General features: G+C 34.3%; 1 protein-coding gene across 1 annotated transcript in view; it reads right to left on the reverse strand.

Moving 5' to 3' along the window:
* kpna4 (karyopherin alpha 4 (importin alpha 3)) overlaps window positions 1–10,161 on the reverse strand; it is a 46,200-nt gene extending 36,039 nt beyond the window's left edge. The window contains exon 1 of the mRNA XM_062059874.1: window positions 9,957–10,161. Coding sequence (XP_061915858.1) covers window positions 9,957–10,025 — 69 coding nt within the window. The 5' untranslated portion in view covers window positions 10,026–10,161. The remainder of the gene's footprint in view (window positions 1–9,956) is intronic.
* Window positions 10,162–14,023: the final 3,862 nt, after the last annotated feature.

Genomic DNA, 14,023 nt, shown 5'->3' on the forward strand with positions numbered 1-14,023 from the left:
GCATCAATATACAGTAGCTCTTGTCTCAAGGTAGGTGTACTGTCACCACCTGTCACATCACACCCTGACTTATTTGGACTTTTTTGCTGTTTTCCTGTGTGTAGTGTTTTAGTTCTTGTCTTGCGCTCCTATTTTGGTGGCTTTTTGTCTTTATTTGGTCTTTTCCTATAGCAGTTTCATGTCTTCCTTAAACCGATATTCCCCACACCTGCTTTGTTTTAGCAATCAAGAATATTTCAGTTGTTTCTATCCTTCTTTGTGGGGACATTGTTGATTGTCATGTCATGTTCGGATGTACTTTGTGGACGCCGTCTTTGCTCCACAGTAAGTCTTTGCTGTCGTCCAGCATTCGGTTTTTGTTTACTTTGTAGCCAGTTCGGTTTTAGTTTAGTTTTGCATAGCCTTCCCTAAGCTTCAATGCCTTTTCTTAGGGGCACTCACTTTTTGTTTATTTTTGGTTTAAGCATTAGAGACCTTTTTACCTGCACACTGCCTCCCGCTGTTTCCCACATCTACAAAGCAATTAGCTACCGGCTGCCACCTACTGATAAGGAAGAGTATAACGTGGTAAGTCTGCCGATCTCCAGAGAGTACAGACACTCAACAACAACACATCATTTGCGGATTTTAATTACTGGTTTGCAAAAAACATTTTTAACCCAAATAGGTGAAATTAGATCATCTCCCACGGCACACCAGACCGTATCTCACGGCACACTAGTGTGGTTAAAAAACACTGTTATACTTATCAAATCTGCTGTTGAAAGTTGGACTATATAACCAACATATAAGTTGATTGTAAATTAGGGGCGGGACATGTAAGCATTCTTGCTTTTTTCCTGTATCCCTTTTCGGTGGGTGCCGTTGCATGTCTGTCAAATTACAAAGAGTGATTAAGTGTCGCTATATATGCTTGTCTGCCGGAATAAAAAAAATAAAATAAAAAATTAAATACATTACTTGTGTAATATACATTAATGTAAGTGTTTTGATGTTTTTTAAGCAATTTACAGGCTGAATAGAGCGACTCCCATAGGCTCCATTATGAGTGTACTTATGCTCACATTTATTTACTTAGCTGGAGTGCATAAACAGAGAAAAACATGTGTGATTGTCTTACATTAGGATTGTGAATGCATAGGCAACATTTCAAAAAAGTGAAGTTCCTCTTTAAATACCCATCAAAACTGAGCCTTATCGCCTATTTGTGCTAAATGTAATTATATTGTGCAGCTGTACCTAATAGGTTTCACTATCACTAGGAGGAGGCAGTGAGGAATCCTGAGTCCATCTGCATGCACATTCATGGAGTAGAGTGAGTAAACAAGTCATTAAACAGCGGTGGGGGGGAAATACTGGAGATGATTTGCGGTGCACTGGTTTATATGTAGCTTGTGACGGCGGTGAAGTCATTTATAAAAGGTGGCTCGAAGGAGATAGCTTTTGTGTATCGCTCTACGGCGGTGCAACAGCAAGGGAAAACAACAACTTGTCAAACAGGATGTATGACTCGTCAGCTATCATGTGCAGTCTAAAAAAAAAAAAAAAAAAAAAAAAGGCTGCAAAAAGTACACAACGCGGTCGCTGCAGCGACGCATGTTGTAAAACAGGGGGGTCAAACTCATTTTAGATCACATGGGGGAAAATCTACTCCCACGGCACGATAACTTAAAAATAAAGACAACTTCAGATTGTTTTCTTTGTTTACAAATAGAACAAGCACATTCTGAAATTGCACAAATCATAATGTTGTTGGGTTTCTTTTACACTTACATGTTGCGGTTAATAGTATACATACTTTATTTGTCATTATTTATATTTCCTGAATAAATTATGTGATAATATTTATCAATCAACTCATTGGTGTTTATTTTCAATCTATCAAGATAAAAAAATATCTAAATCCAATTACAGTATGTTATTTATGTAGTTTGACAATTTTCCTCGACTGATGTACTAACATCATGTGGTTTATTTTGTACATATGTAGCATCATCTACAAAGTTACAAATAATTGCTATTGCTACATCGATGAGCGTCATCTCGTCGATAACCTGATGGCCACAACATTAGGTACACCCGCCGCCTCCAAATACGACAAATGTTTATTAAGTTTTAGAGCAGCGGTGTCTAAATATCATTTTAGATCACGTGGAAGAAAATCTACTCCCAAGTGGGCCGGACTGGTAAAATCACAGCACGATAACTTAAAAATAAAGACAACTTCAGATTGTTTTCTTTGTTTACAAATAGAACTAGCACATTCTGAAATTGCACAAATCATAATGTTGTTGGGTTTTATTTTACACTTACATGTTGCGGTTAATTATATAGAATAGAATAGAAAGGACTTTATTGTCATTATACTTGCATATAACAAGATTAAGGACTCCAATTTAAGGTGCGGTAGTGGAAACAAATACGGGATAAAAATAAATTACACAAGAAGCAATAAAGATAAAAAATAAGAATTTAAATAAACAGACTACTATCCAATAAAAATAATAAGCAATCCTGTACAATATACAAAACAATATACAAAATACTGTACAATATACAGTATATATAATCTATATATACTTTATTTGTCATTATTTATATTTTCTGAATAAATTATGTGATAATATTCACCAGTCAACTCACTGGTGCTAATTTTCACTCTATCAAGATAAAAAATATCTAAATCAATTACAGTATGTTATTTATGTAGTTTGATCATTTTCCTTGACTGGTGCACTGACATATAGTGTTTTCTTTTTGGGCTTTTTAATTATACATATGTAGCATAATCTACAAAGTTAGATATAATTTCTATTGCGACATGCAGTGGACACATTTAGAACAGTGGTTTCTTTCATTCATCAATTTCAGGTTAATTTTTAAACTTAGCAAACTCATCCTGCGGGCCGGATAAAAAACGATTTTCTTTGTTTACAAATAGAACAAGCACATTCTGAAATTGCACAAATCATAATGTTGTTGTTTTTTACACTTACATGTTGCAGTTAATAGTATATATACTTTATTATTTATTATTTATATTTTCTGAATAAATGATGTGGTAATATTCATCAGTCAACTCATTGGTGCTCATTTTCACTCTATCAAGATAAAAAAATATCTAAACCCAATTACCAATTAGATAATCTTGATCTTACTCATCTCACCATATGAAATGTAACTTTTTACATACTTTTTTTTAGCAACTGTTATGTAAAAGAAAAGGGGTAGGATTAAATAAGCTCTGCTTCTTCCTACTCCTTTTCCAACATGTTGAAAAGACAAACTGGAAATTGTGATGTATCATGTTGTATGCATGCATGTTCCAAATAAACTCAAACGCAACTCAATTACAGTATGTTATTTATGCAGTTTGATCATTTTCCTCGACTGATGTACTAACATCACAGGGTTTCCCGCACATTCATTTATTTGTGGCGGCCCGCCACGAAAGAATTACGTCGACTACAAATTAAAAAATTAAAAAAAAAAAAATTAAAAAAAAAAATTTAAATTTTTTTTTGTCCTCTCCAGCTTCTCAGGCAAATCATATAGTTGATGTAGATGACACATTTAGAACAGTGGTTTCTTTCATTCAACAATTTCAGGTTAATTTTTAAACTTAGTAAACTCATCCCGCAGGCCGGATAGAAAACTATTTTCTTTGTTTACAAATGGAACAAGCACATTCTGAAATTGCACAAATCATAATGGTTTTTTTTACACTTACATGTTGCGGTTAATAGGATATATACTTTGTCATTATTTATATTTCCTGAATAATTCATGTGATAATATTCATCAGTCTAATTTTCACTCTATCAAGATGAAAAAATATCTAAATCCAATTACCAATTAGATCATCTTAATCTTACTCATCTCACCATATGAAAAGTAACTTACTTCACCGAGTATTATTTATTTATTTATTTTTATTGTGATTACTTATGGAGTATATTGTGAATAACATGAGAACAGGAAGTGAACAAAAGTTTTAGCAACTGTTATGTAAAAGAAAAGGGGTAGGATTAAATAAGCTCCGCTTCTTCCTACTCCTTTTCCAACATGTTGAAAAGACAAACTGGAAATTGTGATGTATCATGTTGTATGCTCGCATGTTCCAAATAAACTCAAACTCAATTCAACTCAATTACAGTATGTTATTTATGTAGTTTGATCATTTTCCTCGACTAAGGTACTAACATCATGTGGTTTATTTTGTACATATGTAGCATCATCTACAAAGTTACAAATAATTGCTATTGCTACATCGATGAGCGTCATCTCGTCGATAACCTGATGGCCACAACATTAGTTACACCCGCCACCTCCAAATACGACAAATGTTTATTAAGTTTTGGAGCAGTGGTGTCCAAAACTCATTTTAGATCAGGGGCCACATGGAGGAAAATCTACTCCCAGGTGGGCCGGACTGGTAAAATCACGGCGCGATAATTTAAAAATAAAGACAACTTCAGATTGTTTTCTTTGTTTACAAATAGAACAAGCACATTCTGAAATTGTACAAATCATAATGTTGTTGGGTTGTTGTTTTTTTTTACACTTACATGTTGCGGTTAAGGGACAAACGGTAGAAAATGGATGTAGTATAGAATAGAATGGACTTTGTCATTATATTTGCATATAACGAGATAAAGGACTCCAACTTAAGGCGTGGTAGTGGAAACAAATATGGGATAAAAATAAATTACTTAAAAAGTAATAAAGATAAAAAATAAGAATTGAAATAAACAGACTACTATCCAATAAAAAATAATAAGCAATCCTGTACAATATACAAAATACTGTACAATATACAGTATGTATCATCTATATATACTTTATTTGTCATTATTTATATTTTCTGAATAAATTATGTGATAATATTCATCAGTCAACTCATTGGTGCAAATTTTCACTATCAAGATAAGAAAATATCTAAATCAAATTACAGTATCTTATTTATGTAGTTTGATCATTTTCCTCGACTGATGTACTAAAACATCATGTGGTACATATGTAGCATAATCTACAAACTATGGAACAAACTGAACTTACAACACAAGCAATGCCAAACTATTAATCGATTTAAACTATTATACAAACATGGGGTCTGGTTCAAATATATTGATGAGGGTCTTTAATTTGACCTGCTGCTGTACTCTGTCTCAAAGTGACATGTGCTCAATGTTTCCTTACCATTGTTGCTATGTTGTCTATTACCATTATTGCTATGTTGTCTATTACCATTATTGATAATTACCATTATTGCTATGTTGTCTATTACCATTATTGCTATGTTGTCTATTACCATTATTGCTATGTTGTCTATCACCATTATTGCTATGTTGTCTATTACCATTATTGCTATGTTGTCTATTACCATTAATTGCTATGTTGTCTATTACCATTATTGCTATGTTGTCTATTACCATTATTGCTGTGTTGTCTATTACCATTATTGCTATGTTGTCTATTACCATTATTGCTATGTTGTCTATCACCATTATTGCTATGTTGTCTATTACCATTATTGCTATGTTGTCTATTACCATTATTGCTATGTTGTCTATTACCATTATTGCTATGTTGTCTATTACCATTATTGGTATATTCATTATTCCTACATTGTTGATACAAATGATTGTTACAGTGTAATAATTATTGTTGCCTGTGGTAATGCCACTATGATACAACATCTGTATTATAATCCTTGAACAAAGTAAGAGTGAAACTCATGTGAATAATCACTGAATGGAGAACTGGGGGTGGGATTAAATTATCTTCTTCCCACTCCCTTTCAGGCAAAACTGGACAATCATGCATTACATACTATACATTACCTTTTGCACTATATTAATTTATATTATTATGTGTTGTCAACTTTGTACTTTTTTATGTCATTGCCTGAAATAAAAAAAATAAAAAATGAATGAGATACAAATAACTGCTATTGCTACATACAGTTGACAAATTTAGAACAGTGGTTTCTTTCATTCAACAATTTCAGGTTAATTTTTAAACTTAGTAAACTCATCCCGTGGGCCAGATAAAAAACTACTTTCTTTGTTTATAAATAGAACAAGCACATTCTGAAATTGCACAAATCATAATGTTGTTTTTTGTTACACTTACATGTTTCGGTTAATAGTATATATAATTTATTTGTCATTATTTATTTTTTCTGAATAAATTATGTGGTAATATTCATCAGTCAACTCACTGGTGCTAATTTTCACTCTATCAAGATAAAAAAACATCTAAATCCAATTACCAATTAGATCATCTTAATCTTACTCATCTCACCATATGAAATGTAACTTACTTCACAGAGTATTATTTATTTATATTGTGATTACTAATGGAGTATATTGTGAATAAATTGAGACCAGGAAGTGAACAAAAGTTTTAGCAACTGTTATGTAAAAGAAAATAAGCTCTGCTTCTTCCTACTCCTTTTCAAACATGTTGAAAAGACAAACTGGAAATTGTGATATATCATGTTGTATGCTTGCATGTTCCAAATAAACTCAAACTCAACTCAACTGTATATGTATGTTAAATATATATATATAAATAACAGTATGTTATTTATGTAGTTTGATCATTTTCCTCGACTGATGTACTAAAACATTACGTGGTTTATTTTGTATATATGTAGCATCATCTACAAAGTTACATATAATTTCTATTGCGACATCCAGTGGACACATTTAGAACAGTGGTTTCTTCCATTCAACAATTTCAGGTTAATTTTTAAATTAGCAAACTCATCCCACGGGCCGGATAAAAAACTACTTTCTTTGTTTACAAATAGAACAAGCACATTCTGAAATTGCACAAATCAAAATGTTTTTGTTTTTTACACTTACATGTTGCGGTTAATAGTGTATATACTAAACTTGTCATTATTTATATTTTCTGTGACAATATTCATCAGTCAACTAATTGGTGTTAATTTTCACTCTATCAAGATAAAAGAATATCTAAATCCAATTATAGTATGTTATTTATGTAGTTTGATCATTTTCCTCGACTGATGTAGTAACATCCATCCATCCATTTTCTACCGCTTGTCCCTAACATCATGTGGTTTATTTTGTACATATGTAGCATCATCTACAAAGTTACATATAATTTCTATTGCGACATCCAGTGGACACATTTAGAACAGTGGTTTCTTCCATTCAACAATTTCAGGTTAATTTTTAAACTTAGCAAACTCATCCCACGGGCCGGATAAAAAACTACTTTGTTTACAAATAGAACAAGCACATTCTGAAATTGCACAAATCAAAATGTTTTTTTAGTTTTTTTAACACTTACATGTTGCGGTTAATAGTGTATATACTAAACTTGTCATTATTTATATTTTCTGTGACAATATTCATCAGTCAACTAATTGGTGTTAATATTCACTCTATCAAGATAAAAAAATATCTAAATCCAATTATAGTGTGTTATTCATGTAGTTTGATCATTTTCCTCGACTGATGTACTAACATCCATCCATCCATTTTCTGCCGCTTGTCCCTAAGACCATGTGGTTTATTTTGTACATATGTAGCATCATCTACAAAGATACAAAGATACATTTAGATAGGGATGATACTCAAAACCGGTTTTCCCGGTTGTTCGATAAGAAAAGAACCGAGTCCTCAGACTCGAATGGGTTATATTTGTATAGCGCTTTTCTACCTTCAAGGTACAAAGCGCTTTGACAGTATTTCCACATTCACCCATTCACACACACATTCACACACTGATGGCGGGAGCTGCCATGCAAGGCGCTAACCAGCAGCCATCAGGAGCAAGGGTGAAGTGTCTTGCCCAAGGACACAACAGGCGTGACTAGGATGGTAGAAGGTGGGGATTGAACTCCAGTAACCAGCAACCCTCCGATTGCTGGCACGGCCCCTCTACCAACTTCGCCACGCCGTCCCCAAATATCCCTTTTTAAAAACCGGTACCCGTTATCGAGACCACTATAGTAAAGAAAAAGAGTTGGTTCTATATTCGAACCCCTCGGAACGAATCCCGTCCCGACCAGAAATGCTCCGTGTGACATCCCAAGAAATGACGTCACGTAGCTCGGTCATTAAGCGCAGATAGCGAAAGCAGGAAAAAAATGGACGGGAAAAAGTGCTCCAAGGTGTAATAACGTTCAAAACAAAAAGGTAAAATCCAATGAATAACTTTACTGGGAGATTTGAGCAGACTACAAACACATGACGAACACTTTTACGACCAACCGGAAACATAGCAACGCACCTCCTTTACGGCAGCTGTCGCAACGTTCTTATAGCAACCGCAGCACATACATATGACATGATCTCCCTTTTTCAACTTTTGTTTTTCTTTCCTTGTAAACAAAACAAAATCACACTGTATATGTGTTGTCTGTCTAATTATAAATAATGCAGACGAGGCGTGTTGGCTGAGTTCTTGACGTTTACTTTCACGGGTGACGATATGCAACAACACTTTCAGGGGCTACCGCGCATGCTCGTCACTCCCATTGCATGATGGGTAGTGTAGTTGTTATATTCCCTAGCTCATAACATCTTTCCCCCTATAAAGAAATAATGTTAACTCAATAAAGTGTATTTCTTTTTTTAGCTTTAACTTTTCATTTTTTAGCATTGTAACCACATTTGCAAACAACTTTTCTATTCATAGAATTTTCTTTCAATAAAGAAATAAAGTGCAAAAATGTCAAAGCATCATAACAAACAGTTATGTCAAATAGCAGCAGAAGTGCACTTTTTGGAGAGCTGTATTATTTCCAGTTTTGTGCCCAAGGGACTGATTTTATTTAACACTAGTATTATTTATACACCTATAGTGATCACAGAGACAGGTTGTTTTTGTGTTACCTTATATATTTGTTTTTCTGAAAAATCCCACTTAATATACTTTGGGTAACAACAGTCAATATTTTTTTTTTTTTTTTTTAGGGGGGCAACAGTCAATATTTATTTATTTTTTAGATTAAATTGTTTTCTTATATAATAAAAGTGAGCTTTTGTTAAACCAAATATTGTGTGTTTTTTTCCATATACAACAACCTATCTGGACTCGATAAGAGAATCGATAAGGAATCGGTTCGATAAGAGGATTCGATAATAGACTCGAACTCGATAATTTCTTATCAAACATCATCCCTACATTTAGAACAGCGGTTTCTTTCATTCAACAATTTCAGGTTAATTTTTATACTTAGCAAACTCATCCCGCGGGCCGGATAAAACCTGTCGGCGGGCCGGATCCGGCCCTCGGGCCGTACGTCTGGCACCCCTGTCGTAAAACATGGCAATTGCTACTGCCATTAAATGCTATTGCATACGAGCGCCATTGATCAACCGCCTACTACAACTACGACTTTAAGTCGTTTATAAAGCATTAGTTTAAACAGTGGATAAGAGGCACTTATTAAGTAAATGATCCCCGCTATTGTTTTTGATGCTAAAGACGGGGGAGGGGGATTGAAAGCATTGCCAACGAGCTTAAAATGGAGCTACCTCAACTGCACTCTCCATGTAACGTTGCTAGTACTAACTTCCCAATCCATGAAATATACTTCGATATTCACATTCATTTCACTTGTATTTGATTTTTGTGTGGATATTAAGCCGGTTAGCCTCGGTCCGTACCGAGCTAGAAAAAGGAGGGATTGAGCCGTGGGCCTGCTTTGCAGCAAGCCAGCTCCTCCCGGGCGAGCCTTAATTTGGGCGAGTAAACAGTCCAATAAGGCTGAATAAAAGCGGTATATTTGTGGAAAGAAACAAACAGGAGTCATGGTGGCGGTTGGTGGAAATAGCTAGAAGGGAAGGCCGCGTCCGCAGCCTCGGGGCGAAGTTCCCGACGAAACGACGTCACAGGAAAGCCGCGGAGGCGAAGTTGGCCGTGAACGGTTGACGGAAGGGGGGGGGGAATACGAGCGGTTTGTAACTTACCTCCAAATCCCGACCCTTGTTCTTGAAATTCTTCAGTCGCTGGTTATCCAGTTTCTCGTTGTCGGCCATGTTCAGCGGTTAGGGCGCAGTTTCACTCGCGGAAATTAGCTCTTGATGCTAACTGCTTGCTCGTCGCGGCCTTTCGTTTAGCGGACTATTTTTTGCTGCTGCTGGGCGGCCGCGGTGCATGCTGGGATTGCCGGTGGCGGAGAGGAAGGGTGGGGGGCAGCACCTCGGCTCTCATTGGTCCATTGTGAAAAGCTCGCCCCCGCCAGGCGCGCGCCCCATCGAAGCATTATTTACGTTACCTTAAAACTGCAGGGAAATATAATATCAATTTTATCAATTTTAAACGACCGTATCTTTTAAAACTTATAGAATATAATATAAAGTACTTTAATAATCCCTGGGGGAAATTCAGCATCACAGTTCGCTCACAATAGACAATAAACATTTAGGTATTTTTACAGGAGAAAAATATAAATACAGTCTATTATACAGCATTATTCACATGTGAATAATATAAATACAGTCTATTATACAGCATTATTCACATGTGAATAATATAAATACAGTCTATTATACAGCATTATTCACATGTGAATAATATAAATACAGTCTATTATACAGCATTAATCACCTGTGAATAATATAAATACAGTCTATTATACAGCATTATTCACATGTGAATAATATAAATACAGTCTATTATACCAACTATTATACAGTCTATTATTCGACCTAAACAAATACTAAAAAAAATCATTTTTAAAAGCTCGCCCCCGCCAGGCGCGCGCCCCTTTGAAACATCGAAACATTATTTGCAATACCTTAAAACTGCAGGGAAATATGATATCCATTTTATCAATTTTAAACGACCATATCTTTTAAAACTTATAGAATATAATACAATAAAATAGAATAGAATATAAAGTACTTTATTGATCCCTGGGGGAAATTCAGTACCACAGTTCGCTCACAATAGACAATAAACATTTGGGTATTTTTACATGTGAATAATATAAATACAGTCTATTATACAGCATTATTCACATGTGAATAATATAAATACAGTCTATTATACAGCATTATTCACATGTGAATAATATAAATTCAGTCTATTATACAGCATTATTCACATGTGAATAATATAAATACAGTCTATTATACAGCATTATTCACATGTCAATAATAGAAATTCAGTCTATTGTACAGCATTATACACATGTGAATAATATAAATACAGTCTATTATACAGCATTATTCACCTGTAAATGATATAAATACAGAATTATACAGCATTATTCACATGTGAATAACATAAATACAGTCTATTATACAGCATTATTCACATGTGAATAATATAAATACAGTCTATTATACAGCATTATTCACATGTGAATAATATAAATACAGTCTATTATACAGCATTATTCACAAGTGAATAATATAAATTCAGTCTATTGTACAGCATTATTCACATGTGAATAATATAAATACAGTCTATTATACAGCATTATTCACATGTGAATAATATAAATACAGTCTATTATACAACATTATTCACCTGTAAATGATATAAATACAGTATTATACAGCATTATTCACATGTGAATAACATAAATACAGTCTATTATACAGCATTATTCACATGTGAATAATATAAATGCAGTCTATTATACAGCATTATTCACATGTGAATAATATAAATACAGTCTATTATACAGCATTATTCACCTGTGAGTAATATAAATACAGTCTATTATACAGCATTATTCACATGTGAATAATACAAATACAGTCTATTATACCGACTATTATACAGTCTATTATTCGACCTAAAGAAATACTACAAAAAAAATCATCTTTAAAAGCTTGCCCCCGCCAGGCACGCACCCCTTCGAAACATCGAAACATTATTTGCATTATCTTAAAACTGCAGGGAAATATAATATCCATTTTATCAATTTTAAACGACCATATCTTTTAAATCTTATAGAATAGAATAGAATAGAATAGAATAGAATAGAATAGAAAGTACTTTATTGATCCTTGGGGGAAATTCAGCACCACAGTTCGCTCACAATAGACAATAAACATTTAGGTATTTTTACATGTGAATAATATAAATACAGTCTATTATACAGCATTATTCACATGTGAATAATATACATTCAGTCTATTAATCAGCATTATTCACATGACAATAATATAAATACAATCTATCATACAGCATTATTCACATTGAATAACATAAATACATTCTGTTATACAGCATCATTCACATATGAATAACATAAATACAGTCTATTATACAGCATCATTCACATGTGAATAATATAAATGCAGTCTATTATACAGCATTATTCACATGTGAATAATATAGATACAGTCTATTATACAGCATTATTCACATGTGAATAATATAAATACAGTCTATTATACAGCATTATTCACATGTGAATAATATAGATACAGTCTATTATACAGCATTATTCACATGTGAATAATATAAATACAATTTATTATACAGCATTATTCACATGTGAATAACATAAATACAGTCTATTATACAGAATTATTCACATGTGAATAACATAAATACAGTCTATTATACAGCATTATTCACGTGTGAATAACATAAATACAGTCTATTATACAGCATTATTCACATGTGAATAACATAAATACAGTCTATTATACAGCATTATTCACATGTGAATAATATAAATACTGTCTATTATACAGCATTATTCACATGTGAATAATACAAATACAGTCTATTATACAGCATTATTCACATGTGAATAATATAAATACAGTCTATTATACAGCATTATTCACATGTGAATAATATAAATACAGTCTATTATACAGCATTATTCACATGTGAATAATATAAATACAATCTATTATACAGCATTAGTCACATGTGAATATCATAAATACTTAGACTTAGACTTAGACAAACTTTAATGATCCACAAGGGAAATTGTTCAACACAGTAGCTCAGTTACAATGATGGAAAGTGTAAGGATGGAAAGGACAATGCAGGTATAAATAGACTAATATAGCTATAAAAAAAAATCTAACATATATACGAATATATACATAATATGTGTACAGAATAATTTATATACAGATATATTACATTATGTCTATAACATATATACAATATAAACCAATGACCATGTACAATAATACAGTATATACAGTATATATATGACAGCAGCAGCATAAAATAGAGAGTAGGACCAGCAGGAAATAGAAAATAGACATTATAAACATTATAAACAAAGAGAAGTAGCCAACATGTCAGGTGTCAGGTAATAGGCAGATGTCATCTATTACTGTATGGCGAGTGATTATACAGCTGGATGGAGTACGGAATGAAGGAGTTCTTGAATCGCACAGTGCGGGAAGGAAGTTGAAGGAGCCTGTTGGAGTATGAGCTCCGCTGTCCCTTAATTGTCAGGTGGAGTGGGTGGGCAGGATTGTCCATGATGGCGAGCAGTTTGTCCAGTGTCCTCCTGTCCCTCACTGACACAAACGCCTCCAACTGCGTGCCAATAGTTTGGCCGGCTTTCCGGATCACTTTATCAATCCGGTTTGAGTCCTTTTTGCTGGCCACCAGTGGTCTCAGCTGATCCAGCACAAGTCTCTCGAGGACCTTCATAACCTGGGACGTCAGGGCAACAGGTCTGAAGTCATTTGAGCCCGTTGGGATGGGCTTCTTGGGCACTGGCACTATGCAGGATGTTTTCCATAGCACTGGTATCCGTTCTAGCTTCAGACTCAGGTTGAAGATGGAGTGCAGGATCCCAGTTAGCTGAGCAGCGCAAGTCTGCAGGACCCAGGGGTTGACTCGCTCAGGGCCTGCTGACTTAGCTGGATTGACTCTCTCCAGCTGCCGTCTTACAAGTCCAGGTGTCAGACACACCGGGCTGGCTTTCTCAGTGGGGGTGGAAGTGGGGGAGGGGGGAGGGGGGAAAGAAACGGCTGTGGCAGGTAAAAGAGAAGGAGTTAGTGTGTTGAAGTTCAGGGGAGGTGTGAGAACAGGAGTAGTG

This window comes from Entelurus aequoreus, linkage group LG10 (assembly GCF_033978785.1).
Source record: "Entelurus aequoreus isolate RoL-2023_Sb linkage group LG10, RoL_Eaeq_v1.1, whole genome shotgun sequence".
Classification (NCBI taxonomy): Eukaryota; Metazoa; Chordata; class Actinopteri; order Syngnathiformes; family Syngnathidae; genus Entelurus; species Entelurus aequoreus.